The following is a 14,786-nucleotide window of genomic DNA, read 5'->3' on the forward strand; positions in this document are numbered from 1 at the left end:
ATCGATAGTAGCTTTTTCGTTGTAATTAGTATAATATTACTCAGGAAGGTGCTATCTTTTTACCTACTCTGCAATTGCAGTTGACTATGAAATATAAAGGAGAGTAAAAGAGTAAAAGTTGCACATGATTTTTGTATATTTTACGATATAAATTCAAAAATTAAGTCAATCACTTCTTACCGGATTCAGTCTTTTAGATAACTGGGGATTTATATTGATATCTAAGTAGATTCTACGTGTTCAACCTCGTTTGTTGTGCACCCTTTCTTATATTATTATTTACGAAATTTCAACTTGACTTTCCAGAATCTTTTAGGAGTGAATGTTTTGAGTTTGTCTGATTGCTAAAACCTCACTTTAGCCCTTGCGGTGGGCAGCTTGAAATCCCCACTTTTAAAAGTAAGGGCATGCCATTAGAACAGTAACCTTTATTTATAAATAAACTCTTTACATTCTAGTGATGTCACCGAGGGGTGTGCAAATGGTTAATTTTAATAATTATTTCATCTTACCACAACCGTATTAGGCGGTTATCAAATTTTGGTAATCGTAATCGCTAACCGTCTAGGGGCGGTGCGATTTTAAAATAGCCATCGGTTAGAGGTTATTGAAAATTTGAAGGGTTAAATACCTATTTGTCCTCTGTGCTTTACGACCTTTATTTTTTATCCCATCAGTTTTATTTTTTACCAAATTTGGTACCTGTGGTACATGAAAAGACGAAAATAGTACCTCCGTCTAATTTTTCGTCCAAAATTAACGTCCATCCACGTCATCCTACAGGTGTCGGCGTGCATGCACGACACTTATACCCGTGATACACTTTAGCGTTGAAGTGGCTATCATTTTTCTTTATTATTATTTTAATGATTTCTATATATATATAAATATATAAAATAAAAAATATAAAAAAATCTGGGGTGGCTGGCCACCCCCAAGAGCCAAAATGGGTGTGGCTGAAATCACCCCCATTTGGCTTAGGGGTGGCTCGGCCACCCCAACAATTTTTTTTATTTTTATTTTCAAAAAAAAATCTTTAAAATAATATATATATGGTACAAAATATATTGATTTTATTTTATTTTATTTTATTTTTTGACAAGAAGAGGATGGAAGATTCAAACTAGTAAATTCCATTTCATGTGGCGTGGTCTCCAGCCGATTGAGTTATTCCTTGGGAACAAAAATATATTAATTGTGTACAAAGTACCATGTGTGATATATTTATAAAACCAAGGTACCATTTCTGGTAATTATTTAAACTACATGGGGCACATCATAAAATATATAAAACCACAAGGGTATACATTGAAAAAAAAATTGTGTTTAAGTAACAAACATTTGGTCATTTTTTCGGTTATATCAATTGGCCACGCAGATTATTTTGTATTTCCAATTGTTACACAGGACTGATAGCATTTTTTTTTTATATAAAGGGTTCAATTCTTGTCAACATATTATTTTGATACACGACATACATATAGGTTACTTTTGGTTCAAAACATATTTTAATATGTCCCCAAAATACAAGACGCCAACTTTTCTCATTCATGCATTTACAGACTATAAAGTCTTAATGGAGACTTTGGCAGGTGGAGATACTTATAAAACTTCAAACAATAATAGTTTAAAATGAAATTATAATTTGAAACACGATTTAGGTATGAAAGTCATATTTTGTGCTTTTTAATTTAAGAACCTTCTGTTTTGACTCAAATTAATTTGGTTCTTACCAAACATATAAATTCAATTTATTTTTTTAGGTTTTAATTAATTAGAGGAAAACAAGAGCCCTAGAAATAATCCTACCAGAAATACATGATGCAGGCTTGTTCAAATTCCTTCTCCCTTTAAATAATTGCATTGAAGACAAAACTTTTAAACTCTTTTTGTTGTTTAGAAATAAGAGCTCCCCCAATTAAACAATTAATCAAACATTCAACCTAATTCAGTAGAAAAGTCAAGAGTTTGGAGAGAGAATCAATCTCACAACACTTGATTGATTGGGTCGTTACAAGACCATTGAAACTGAGATGAGAGGATAGACGAAGCTTTCTTACCAAACCATCATACTCAGAATGTCCTACTCAATTTCATAAACTTGTATTTGTTCTAGATTGAGGATTTCCTAGCTACCATTATTGACTGTCCCGATCGCACGTAATTCGAACAATCTCATCTAAAAGATGGTTGTAGAGTTCACCTATTCATGACTGAGCCTTTCGCCATGAACTCTTCTAGGGTAGGTAGGCCCATATATAGTATCCCTTTCTATGGCAGCTCAATTGTAGGGAATCATGATCCTTTAATCTATTGGGTAATTTTGTTAATTAAAGTTATGGTTCTTAGTTATCATATATATAATTCCTTGCTCTTTTTGTGATAATTATAACCTATGAATACATTAAACGGACACTTGTCAGCATGTTAGACAGCTACTTAGTCACAATTTTAAGCTATTCTCTTGAAGGCTTCTGCTCTTATATATAATATCTCTCATGAACTTTCATCACTTTTACAATATTTCCTTAAAAGTACAAAAACTCTCAGTTGAATGTATCGAATTTTAAAAAAAATTACAATCCCATCCATTTATTAGGATTTTCCGTTAAATCCTAACAGAATGGTGAAAAATTCTCAAAATACTCTCTATTTTTTATTTTTAAAAAAATTATTTGTAATTTAAGGGTAATTTCATAATTTATAAACTTTACAGTGATATAAGGGTCATTTCACTCTTTGATCGTCTGGTTTAACCCAAAATCTTAACGAGAGATGTGAAATTATATATATATATATATATATATATATATATATATATATATTGATACACTAAATTAAGAGTTTTTGAATTTTGGGAGAAAGATTGTAAAAGCGATGGAAGTTCAAGGGGATTAAGTGAAGTTTGCCCTATATAATAATATATGATATATGATTTTATTTGTATTTATTTGTTTCTTTATTTGATTTAGACATTAATAACAATTCACCTATTACTATTAGGATACTAAAGTAATCCTACTTAATTTAGATTTGAATATATTTTGATTTATGCTTATATATTATATAAGCATTCTAGGGATATATATTAATGGAACACTTGTTAGCATTTTAGACTATCACTTGTCACAATTCAAAGTTATTATCTTAAAAGCTTCTTCTTTTATATATTTTTCAAAAATAGATATATATGATATACGATTTGTTAATGCATATATTTGCCAGTCTGGCCATTTGCAGTCACATAAGTGGACTTAGTTTGGATCATCTGGCTGACTGGCTTCGACTTGTATTTTGGTGTAGAAAAATCAGAAGACTCGATTATGTGATTGGTTATCATATATTGCTAATGCAATTGCACAGAAATCTGTGAACTTCGAAAAAACCAAAAGAATCTTACAATATTTATGTAATTTGGATCCTTTCTTAGTAGTTTCATATGCCTTTTTATTCTATGAAAATGAAATTTGAGGAGGCATATTGGAATTCAAATGTTTTGGATACTAACCCTAGCTTTCTTATGTGTACTTATCACACGGTCAGAGGCAGAACGAGAATAATGAGTCAAACTTAATTTTTAAGCTTAATAAAAATAATGAAAACCAAAAGGAGTCATGACCCCACTTATCCGATACCTAAGTTTCGTTTTAAACCTAATTGGCTATTTTCGATTACGTAAATCAATAGTTTAAACCGCTTGATGCCAAATTACAGAGGCGGAGGAAGATTTTCCAACGTAACAAACAAGTAACAAATTGATATCATAGCCTTTATTAGCCTAAACATATAGTATCAAATAAATTATCAAATCAATTTGTAAAGAATTTGTCTCACACAAACCATTGGGTGAATGTATGACTTACCAGTAAAAAAAAATGTTAATATATTCATTATAAAAACGTATAGATGGTGATGAGTGGTGAGTGGTGAGCCGAGTCACGTCAAACCATGGCCCCCGTGACGCAACTCAGTTTGGAAGTGTCTTTCGAGAGTTTTGAACGAGTGATGAAGAGTTCTGGATTCGCAGCGTGTGTGTGTGTGTGTCTTCTCAGCTACTGAGTCATGACAACACGGTCGTCCACTTCTCAAACAAAATAATTGTCTCATTTTTCAAATGACTCGGTCTTTGGTCCTCGCAGACACTCTCAAACCGCGTTTTTCCTACCCTATATGGAATTCCTTTAATACCTTCTCTATTTCACCTTCTTCTTGCTTATCATATTCATCCCCACCATGATTTTTTATCAAAGCCTACGGATTATCATCGATCTTTTCTATGGCTTTCCTCTTTAATACCTCCAACTGTCTCCTCCTCTTGATCATTACAAGCTTTTCTTGTATTCCATTTGTTTATTCACTCTCCACTGTAGCTATTTCTGAGAATTCTAACCAAACAATAATCTGTGCATTAATCAAAGCCCCTAACCAACAAGCTTTCCACCTCAAATGCACAAGTTTCCCTCAAGGATTTCAAATTCGCGTGAATCCCAATTCATCGTTTTCTGGGATTGTCGCAGGAAAGGGGTTTGTTTGTGCCTTGAAGCAGCCGTCTCCCTCGATCCTGCTTTGCTGGAGGTTCTCCACCATTAATGGAGCCGATATGATCTACAAGCGTATCTATAACGACACGGCTCTCAAGGAACTTGATGCTGGGAATTCCCACATTTGTGGAATTGTAAACGGGACCAATCGCCTCGAATGCTGGCAGGGGCGCGAATTAAATGCACGCAGGGATCGGAATCAAAGATTTTCGAGCATCGCTGTGGGTGAGAATTTTGCTTGTGGGTTATTATCAGAAATGGGAAAAGTTACTTGCTTTGGAAACCAAAATACAGGGGTTGTCGGCAAAGAGCCTAGCGGGAATTATAGTGTTGTCTCTGCTGGGTTTAGGCATGCTTGTGCCATCTCTTCGGACAACAATAGTTTGAGTTGCTGGGGAGATATGGGCCATATGGCGGGTGAGATACCAGGGGGGAAGTTCGTATCACTGGCTTTGGGAGAGAACCGTGGCTGCGGTATAATGCCTAATCAACTAGTTGTTTGCTGGGGCGAAAGGAATTTCACCCTGCCAGAGAGCTTGCGAGCGACACATTTCATCTCGATTGAAGCAAAGCGCAGTATTTTCTGTGGAGTTTTGGCCGAAAATTTTTCTTTATATTGCTGGGGTAATGATATTTTTGACTCCTCAAACAACTTCAAGGTGTTTGATGAAGTCCTGCCAGGGCCGTGTAGAAGAACAAGTGAATGTTCATGCGGTGTAGAGTCTTTTTCTTCCAAAATTTGTGGTCAGGAATATGGACTCTGCAGGTCTTGTGTTAGCGAAACTCCCTGCCGACAGCCGCCGATGCCACCGCCACCACCACCACTACCATCACCGCAAGCTCAAAAGGTCGACAAAAGCAACGGTTGGGATGGGAGAATGGTGGCTTTCCTAGTGGTGGGCTGCGTGGGGTCGTTGGCTCTGATTTTAGTTTGTTGTTTCTTTCTATTCAAATACTACAAGGGCAGAGGCTGCAGCCGCGTCCATGACTCAGGCCGCCTGGACGAGCCCGCACCTGAAAATGGTGCTCAGGCTGTTGATGATCAACCAGCTGCGCGCCCAATACGCGTTCTAGAGAAGCGGCTGAGCCACTTGGCCAGCTTGGGAAATGGAGGCTGCCCATTGGAGGAATTCTCCTTGGAAGTACTCCTTGAGACCACTAACAACTTTTCGGAAGACAACAAGATTGGGACGGGCAGCTTTGGCTCAGTATACCGCGCCACGCTAGACGACGGCCGGGAAGTCGCTGTCAAGCGCGCGGAGACATCAATGTCCACGCCATACGCCATCAGACGCGAGGAAGACAAAGACAACGCGTTCATCAACGAGCTCGAAGCTCTGTCGCGCCTCAACCACAAGAACCTCGTGCGCTTACTGGGTTTTTGTGAAGACAGCAACGAGCGCGTGTTGGTCTACGAGTTCATGCAAAACGGCACAGTCCACGACCATCTCCACGGGCTCCAAAGCTCGCCGCTAATGTCATGGGTTAAACGCATTAAGGCGGCGCTAGACGCGGCAAGGGGCATCGAGTATTTACACGTCTATGCAGTTCCGCCGATCATCCACCGTGACATCAAGTCCTCCAACATCCTTCTCGACGCAACGTGGACTGCCAAGGTCTCCGATTTTGGCCTCTCCTTGATGGGTCCGGCCGACGAGGATTCCCACCTTTCCTTGCGCGCCGCCGGCACCGTCGGCTACATGGATCCCGAGTACTACAGGCTTGCCCAATTGACGACCAAGAGCGATGTCTACAGCTTTGGAGTATTGCTGTTGGAGATGTTGTCCGGTTACAAGGCAATCCACAAAAACGAGAACGGGGTACCGCGGAATGTGGTTGATTTTGTGGCGCCATACATTCTGCAAGACCAAATCCACCGGGTTTTGGACCCGCATGTGCCGCCGCCGACCCCATTTGAAATACAGGCGGTGGCGTATGTTGGGTACTTGGCGGTAGATTGCGTCCAACCAGAAGGCAGAGATCGGCCCTCCATGACCGAGATTGTACAGTGCTTAGAAAGAGCCTTGGCTACGTGTTTGGCGCACCCAACACTATCTCGGTCCACGACTGACTCCTCCACGTAGTCTAGACTCGCCACTTTTGTAAAGCAGGCCATTTTTTATTTTATAATCATACACATTCAATTCTTCTTTCTTTTTTTTCTCCGTTGTCAATCGAATCGTAAATTACGTGAAATATTTAATTGAAACGGAAATTATATTGATATTTTTTTATCATGACTTTTGCTCTGAGTCTGATATAATTTAGAGATATGTTACATGCACATCACTTGTACATCTTTTGTACATCACTTTTTTTAAAAAAATCAACCATTAGATTCGTAGGACCCACAAGAATTCACCATGTGGGTCCTACGAATCCAATGATTAATTTAAAAAAATGATGTATAAAATATATATAAGTGATGTGCAAAAATTATTTCTTTATAATTTATAGTAGAAACCGTCACATTATCACTGTAAGATAAAAATGTAATTTTTAACGATTACTCTTCGATTAATATTTTAACATAATTGTATGAATGGGAAGGAAGACTTTGACTGTGGTTGTCAACGCTTGGATTATTTCTTGGTTTTGTTTAACAAAAGTCTTTGTTTCTTTCACATTTGGCTTTGAATTTAGTTCTTGAAAGGCAAGGTCAAATGGATGGAAAATTTTGAAATTGGAGAATCTTCCGATGCAATGTTAAACATATGGAGGGAAGGTTTCCAGCAATGACAGCCCATCTCTCAATCATTTAAAAGGGTTAGGCCTCAAAAAGTGTTTTCCATGCCCAACAAAATATGACCAAAAAAACATAGCACTAGACTTTAGAGGCTTCTCTTCTCTGAAGGTCTTCGTATAGTTTTTCTTCTTAAGACTTTTTGGTCATTGCTTATTTCTTACAATATCCAAGGTAAGACTTTGATAAAATATATATATTAAAAAAAAAAAAAAAAACATGGTATGACTTTGATTTATCTTCAAAGTTCTTTTTTTATTTAATAATTTATTTATTTTTGTATATTTTTCCCTACCGAATCAGGAGAGAACTCAAGCATCACGCAATGTATGTTTAAGCCACATGTTTCTTCAAATAAGTAAGCCCTAAATTTCCACGGGACAGATAGCTTTGCACAAAGGTGGGTAGTTCTTTCTTTCTTTTTTCTTTTTTCATTTTTCATTTTATTGTGAGATTTATTGAAGATTTGCTTGAAGACTTGGCAACAAGGAAAAATCTTGGTTTGCAGTACAATTCTTTATCAACATATGGCATAAAACTAGAGAAGCTTTACGTCTTATCGAAGACAGTGAAAGGTTCTGTCGCTTCACCACTAATAGAAAACGAAGAATATCTCAACATTTTCAACCAGATGGAAGGATCAAATGAGACGTGTGAAAAGTTTTGTGAAGCCTTCTATAAAAAGTAAAGATTCTGCAAGTTGACAACAATAATACAAGTTACTTTATCACGGGTAAATAACAGAAAGTTTCATTTACAAAAAGTAAAGATACTTTTTTGTTCGTTGTTTTCTTTCTTAGTCGTCTATAAAAGAGCAACAGCCTCTTAAAATAGAGGTCTCGAATGTAGTTTAGTGCTAAAATATCTAGTAACTAGTAAGATAGTAATAGAGTTTCTTTTCTTTGTATTTTTGTAATTGGTGTAGTAACTCAACCTCTCACATAACAATGAATCTTACATAAAAAAAATTCATGGAGAAATCCATAATTTATTTGATAAAAGAGAATGTTGCTTCAGAATATTGAATAATTTTTATTTCCACGTAGTTTCAATATTTGATTAAAAAAAAAAAAATTACTATGTATACCACACTTTTATCTTACTTTGCTAATGTATCACTTCCAATTAGTCTTTAGATTTTACTTTTAAAGAAGAGTTGATCCAATGGCTAACTGAAAGTAACACATCTGCCTGGGTGGTTGTTCTGGGGGTTGCCATGTTTTTCAGAAGAAAAGTTGTATTGGCAATATGCCAAGAACCATTCTCTAGGAAATGGTCTCTAGTATTTTGATCAGGTAGTCTGAAAAGATGTAAACCATTTTCAGAAGCAAGAACTTCAATCTTCTTATGATCAACTCTTGCCTTCATCTGGGATGAAGGGTTTATGGGAGGGGCAATGAAAAAATAAACAAAAAAGAATCATACTCTTGTAAGTCACTTTCAAGCAGATATACTGAATATTCATCCAAACAGCTATATTGCATTATTGCTTTCCAAATGCCTTTTACTAGTAATTCCTTTGCGGTAAATTCCATTTTAAAGAAATTTGGTCAAATGGGACATAAGTATTAAGGCTTTTTTATTAAAACCTTTCTCCCTTTTGTTTTCTCTTTTCAAAACAAAAACACTAACAAACAATCAAAATACAAAACTCTCTTAAAAACACACAAACAATTTTCCATAACACTTTTTCAAACCGAACACAAAAAACAACCCCTAAAATGCATTAACAAACAGAAGGAATGCTTCTACATCTATTTTGCCGCCAAAGATTCTGAAGTAGCCTGCCTTTGCTCAAGAAGTTCAGTCAGCACACTGTCAATCTGGGCAAACACATCCTCCTTGTAAATGCTTCCATTGATCTGGAATAAAGCAAAAAAAAAGGCCTCTAGTTGGATAACATCAAATAAAATCATACCTACATGACAAGCACAATGTCCACAGAAATTTTCATTGATACAAGCTAACGCATACAATTATTGTCCAGCCAGGAAAAACAAATACATACAAATAATTCTACGATTCTCCCATGCAAAGGATTTTTAGGCAAAAGATAATGAGGAAAATCGCTAAGGTTACATTTCGTACCCGAAATGAGTATTATATTAGGAAAATGAATCATTTTTATTAGAAATGGAAGAATGTTAAATGAAATAACCTTAGAATAGACATTCTCATTGCCCATAAGGGAATGAGTCTTCCTTAAATTGAGGAATAGCTATTCTTCTCAAATTGGGAATGGTTATTCTAAGTTTTAGATCATTATCGTATACTCTAACATCAATGCTAGTCTATTCCACCTTCTTCCATTCAAAATCTATTCATTTTTTCTAATGGAATAGTCATTCTATCTACCAAACGTAACCTAACTGCTTTGTTTTGTAGGCAATCCAAGGATCCAAGTACGATGGCTTTATTGCCTTCTAGCATGATCTTTTGTCAAAGCAAAATGAAACAGCAACTGGCTGCTCTCAGTGGAAAGCAAAATGATTTTCGATTAGAACAAGGCCAAGGGGCAGCACGTAAATTCAAACAATAGAATTTAAACTAACTGCAGCAAGCTACATGAAACCTACCTTTCATTCATTCAACTCTATCTACCTTGCAAACTAGTAGCAGTTTATGTAAGTGTACCTTCAACAAATAGATGCATCTGTTTGTGTGTCCTGTGTTGGAAGAGAAGCACTTTCATTGTATCCATACTTTTAAAAAGAATGGTGAATAATTCAGATGTCATTGTAAGCTGGGCAAGACCCTCCCCCATAAGTTGGAAATCATTGAGGGCGTTTGACAAAACTTTTTAGAGGATGCTTTTTGCTTTTTGTTTGAAAAAGTGTTTTGATTTGACATAAAGGTGAAAATAGTTTTGGGTGTTTTGTGAGTGTTGTTTTATGTTTTCAGTTGTTTGTTAATGCTTTTACCTTTTTGGTAAAAAGCAAAAAGCTAAGGCAAAAAGCGTTGCCAAATGAACATTGATTTCCCATGAGACTATTGTACGGAAACAGGTAAATTCATCCAGTTCTTAATCCAGACTAATTGGCGTGCATAACATGCAGCCTACCTTTTGGGCATTCCACTCTATCTAGAGCATACCTCCATCAGAAATTAGCAGCAGTGTTAGCTCTTACAACCGTGTCCAACATTCTATTCAGCCTTTCCTCTTAAGTCATTCTAGTACCTCTCAAGCGAATTTGATATATGTCATCTTTTGAACATAATAGAGATGTTTCTACTACATGCTACCACTGAAAAATTGCACAAACACGTAGGGATATCAGAATGGCAGATTCTTGGTCTCTGTGTTTGGGAGATAAATACTATTATATAGCAATAACTAAAAATGGAATTCCTACCAAAATGAAATTTACCTTGCAACAAACATTAGAATGAAGATGACAAGACAAAAAAATAAGACAGCTAAAATGGGAAGAAAGGGTCAAGGTACCTTAAACGAGTTACTTTTCTGGCAATTGCAAAAACATATAATAGAAGGATACGAGTTGTCACAACAGGTCAGACCAATTGCCCCAGTACCATAATGAAGCAAGAGTTGACTGATATGAATGTACAAGTGACACTAAGAATAGCAGCTATATTCCATAAGTTGATTTTACATCCCAAATTCATAAGAACCTTTAAATCAACAGGCCTTACTCTTATGACCCTTTTTTACCAATTGGTTTTTGAGTTCATTAGTCAAAAAATGTCCGAATGTCCATCAGACAATATCAATGTTGTGGAGTGTCTCCTAGCAGCAGCTTTAACATCCCAAACACAACTATGCGTGTGTGGACAGACACACACCCATTCTTACAAACACGAAAAAAGAAAAGGAAATGATACATAATAAGGTAATATGACCAACAATGGAGGAGAAGAAGCAAAAATATCATGCAAGATGAGTAGCGTCTAGTAATGAAAAATTAATACGAGAAAAAATGTTAGCAAGATGGTAGCAGTCTAATAATGCACAATCTGCTTAGCCCTTGTAGTGTCCCATATGCAATGTGAGCACATTCAGTAGCACACACAAGCACACAATTGTGTATGAGAGTGAGAGAGAGAGAGAGAGAGAGAGAGGGGGGGGGGGGGGGGGGGGGGGATTGGGGTTGTTATATCACATGCCTTAACTGTTATGTCTGTATACATTGAAAGTACTGCCTCCACATTCTGATGATGAGTGCGTAACCGCAACTTTACCTAAAAAATCAGGCCAAATGGGAAAGAAAAAATATGGTCACTAAAACATACATAACTAGGTAAAATGCCAGGAGACGAGCACAAACCAAGATTGACAATGGTTTTAAGGATAAACAATACAACCACCGAAGAACCCACAATTTCTCTGAAGCTGAAGTACTGAAACTAGGTAGGATGGTTTAGAATATACCTTTTCTTCTGTATCATCAAATCGTTGGGTAAGCCTCGCAGCAATTTCTTCAGTCTCTGGGGGAGAATACTTCAAGTGGTATATCTTCCCAGTAACAGGATCTAACCTTCGTCCAACGACTCTCTCAACAAGAGTATCTTCAGGAACCTGCAAATGCAGGTGCCCATATTCATTACCATTGTGGAAAGTCCACTCTTAAATTCCAACTTGACCAAATACCAAACTAACAAGATTTCAGTCACACATTACATCACCACATCGTACTACCAAAATGGATCTCAAAAGGTAATTAAAAAAAATAAAATAAAAAAATAAAAAAGAAAGAAAGAAGAAGAAGAAGGAGGAGGACAATCGAACGAATTAGTTTAGAGCCAGCATAAAAATCCTTACTTCTAGGAGAATAAAAAGATCTGGCTTGAACCCAAATTCCTTAAGAGCAGTTGCTTGTGACAAGCTCCTTGGGTACCCATCCAAAAGCCAACCATTTTCCTGAGAATCTGGCTGCAATAGCCTCTCCTTCACCATCTACAGGTTCAAAATTAAGGAATCACCCACAAGAACATGATTATGTCAAACTGAAATAAATTGTCCCTACCATGACAACTATCTCGTTTGGGACTAATTTTCCTTTCTCCATGAATTCCTTTGCCCGCCTTCCATTTTCACTACCAGCTGCAATCTCTGCCCTGAGTAAATCTCCAGCAGAAACATGCACCAGACCATACTGCATATAGGAGGATGACTTGATTCAATCTGCTTTTCTTCACGGGCAATTACAAACTGAGAAATTCATGAAGTAAACCAGTACTTACATAAAAATTACACTAAGTGATGGAGGGAAAATAATAATAATAAAAATAATAATGACCTAAAAGTAGAAAATCAATTATCAAACAAATTGTCCAACTTATCTAGATAATCACCAAAAATTACTAATGCAGTTTAGGTAAGGCCATGGTATCTTTCCCCCATGAACCATTTGTATTTGAGTGCGTATCCTTGGGGAAGAAAGGGCAGAGGTCTATTTGTAACTTTCAATCTAAACCCAGAGGATTCGGTGTAGACAACTCTTCAACTCAGCCTGAAGTTGACCTCAAGGCAAATTAGAATAAATGTCCATGAACTAATCCTTAGCTCCAGTTAAAACTGAAAACACACCCTTACAGTTTAATTTATGCTGCAGAACAATCTGACATGTTTAATTCCACATAGTTATCACACCTAATAAAGCAATCAATTTTACCCAAAAACAATCATCACTCTATTCTGAGTCTCTGACATGGTTAGTTACCATCTAACCAATCTCTATGGCAAAAAATTAAGCTTTCTATAAGTAATCAAATTCTTTTCAATGGCATTAGAAATTAGCTAATCCTTTTTTAGAAAAGTGTTCTAATTGAACAATCCCAATTGTTCCACATTCTTAAACAAGAGGCACACTGCTTGCCCTTTCCTGTTATACATTGGCAAACTAAATCCTCAGTGTCGAAAAGTGTGATCTTGTATCAAGTGGGAAGACCTTCAACATAATCATAATAAATTCCAAATTCCAAGAATTCAAAAATGAAGTGTATAAAATCCACCTTCTCCAGGGATTGAACCCTCTCCCCTCCGGCAGGGGGGGTTAAGGTATGGAGAGGTTTAAATCCTTCCCAAATGACCGATAATTCAAGTAGAATGGTTGAATTATCAAAATAGGGGCCATGCTCCATAAAAAATATCAAATGTTTCCAGACTATTGAGAACCGAGCCTTCTATTTTTGCACTCATACACACAACTTACAATTTACCAATGACCTCTTTTCTTTTCAAAATTACACACACCATAATACAATTAAAATGAAAGGATTCATTTCAGACAAATTATGCATTCCTATTTCCTCGACACCTTATTCTGCTAAAATTCTAAATCCAAGGTGCCCTTTAAACCGTATAACTGTCTCTAAATAAACAAAGGAGAACTCAAAAAGGACCAAGTAAGTGCTTAATTAGCTCTAAAAAACATTGTTAGGGAGAGAAACACCTAGAAGTCTCTAAGTGAACCTTGATATACCCATGTAAGACACCATTCAACCCCAAAGTTTAAGCTTTGGGTTTGAACGTACTACTACTATGTCCATTAGGTTTAGAGATTTCAAAACGTGCAATTTGGAAAAATAACGATTTCGAAACACAATTAATGAAAACATAATTTTTAAAAACTCTGTTAAGCGTTTGATAAAATCGTGGTTGGTCCTCTAAAATCGTGTGTTTTTAAAACATAACCCCTTCCCTACAATTTGAAATCATAGATTTTTCCACTTAAATCGCCATTTTTTTCAAACTCCCAAATAAGTCAGTTTTCGCGATTTTGTTTAAAAGCACACTTTTAGCCTGCAAAATCACATAGCCCAGGAGACTTAACCAATCACACTCACTGTACTTAACCAGCCATACTCACGCCGCTCACTCTCACGCTTCTACTCCAACCAGTGTAATACTTAACCAGTCACAATCACATATGTACTCAACCAGTAATACTCACACTGAGTCACGCTTACATGTATACTCCAACGCATTCAACCCGAGCTACTAATAAACACAAATTTGGAGGGGGGGGGGGGAAAAAAAAAAAAAGCTTACTTTTTGAGTGATGAGCTCACATTGGGTTCCTTTACCAGAAGCTGGAGCTCCAGATATCATAATCTTGAGAGGCTCTGGCTTCTTCGCCGACGCTAGTACCTGCTCATAGTCACTAAAACACAATATCAATCCCATCTCACTCATTCAAACAGGCATTTCCTCAAAATTACACTTGTATCAGCAAATATCGTATACACCAAGCGGCATGTACCTTGAAATTAGGAGCCCTGAGACGAGACCGGGCTAGGGTTCTGTCGCGACGGAGGGAGAGGCAGGGATTGTTCGAGACGAGTGACAATTGTGAAATGAGAGACTTAGGCGAATTTGAAGGAGAAGAGGAAGAGGAGAGGGACAGAGAAGGGTAGCAAGGCTGAGGCCTTGGTTGTGTTATCGTTGAGAAATTCACGCCGCACGCCATTGCACTCTCCGTCTCTCTCTCTCTCTGTCTCTTCCCCCGGATATTCCTCTAGAGAAATGGGGCACGCAACGG

At 36.9% G+C, this 14,786-nt stretch overlaps 2 protein-coding genes across 2 annotated transcripts; one reads left to right on the forward strand and one right to left on the reverse strand.

The window, feature by feature from the left end:
• Positions 1–4,211: 4,211 nt before the first annotated feature.
• LOC133870439 (serine/threonine-protein kinase-like protein CCR4) lies at positions 4,212–6,778 on the forward strand. Its single transcript, XM_062307564.1, has one exon. The coding sequence runs from the start codon at positions 4,277–4,279 to the stop codon at positions 6,623–6,625; it is 2,349 nt and encodes a 782-aa protein (XP_062163548.1). The 5' UTR covers positions 4,212–4,276; the 3' UTR covers positions 6,626–6,778.
• A 2,063-nt stretch (positions 6,779–8,841) lies between these two features.
• On the reverse strand, positions 8,842–14,786 carry LOC133871846 (adenylate kinase, chloroplastic). Its single transcript, XM_062309287.1, has 7 exons — positions 14,508–14,786; positions 14,297–14,395; positions 12,270–12,398; positions 12,065–12,199; positions 11,675–11,821; positions 11,410–11,484; positions 8,842–9,146 (listed from the first exon to the last, which is right to left on the reverse strand). The coding sequence occupies exons 1-7, from the start codon at positions 14,712–14,714 to the stop codon at positions 9,039–9,041; spliced, it is 900 nt and encodes a 299-aa protein (XP_062165271.1). The 5' UTR covers positions 14,715–14,786; the 3' UTR covers positions 8,842–9,038.

The sequence above is a fragment of the Alnus glutinosa genome, chromosome 6 (genome assembly GCF_958979055.1).
Source record: "Alnus glutinosa chromosome 6, dhAlnGlut1.1, whole genome shotgun sequence".
Taxonomy (NCBI): Eukaryota; Viridiplantae; Streptophyta; class Magnoliopsida; order Fagales; family Betulaceae; genus Alnus; species Alnus glutinosa.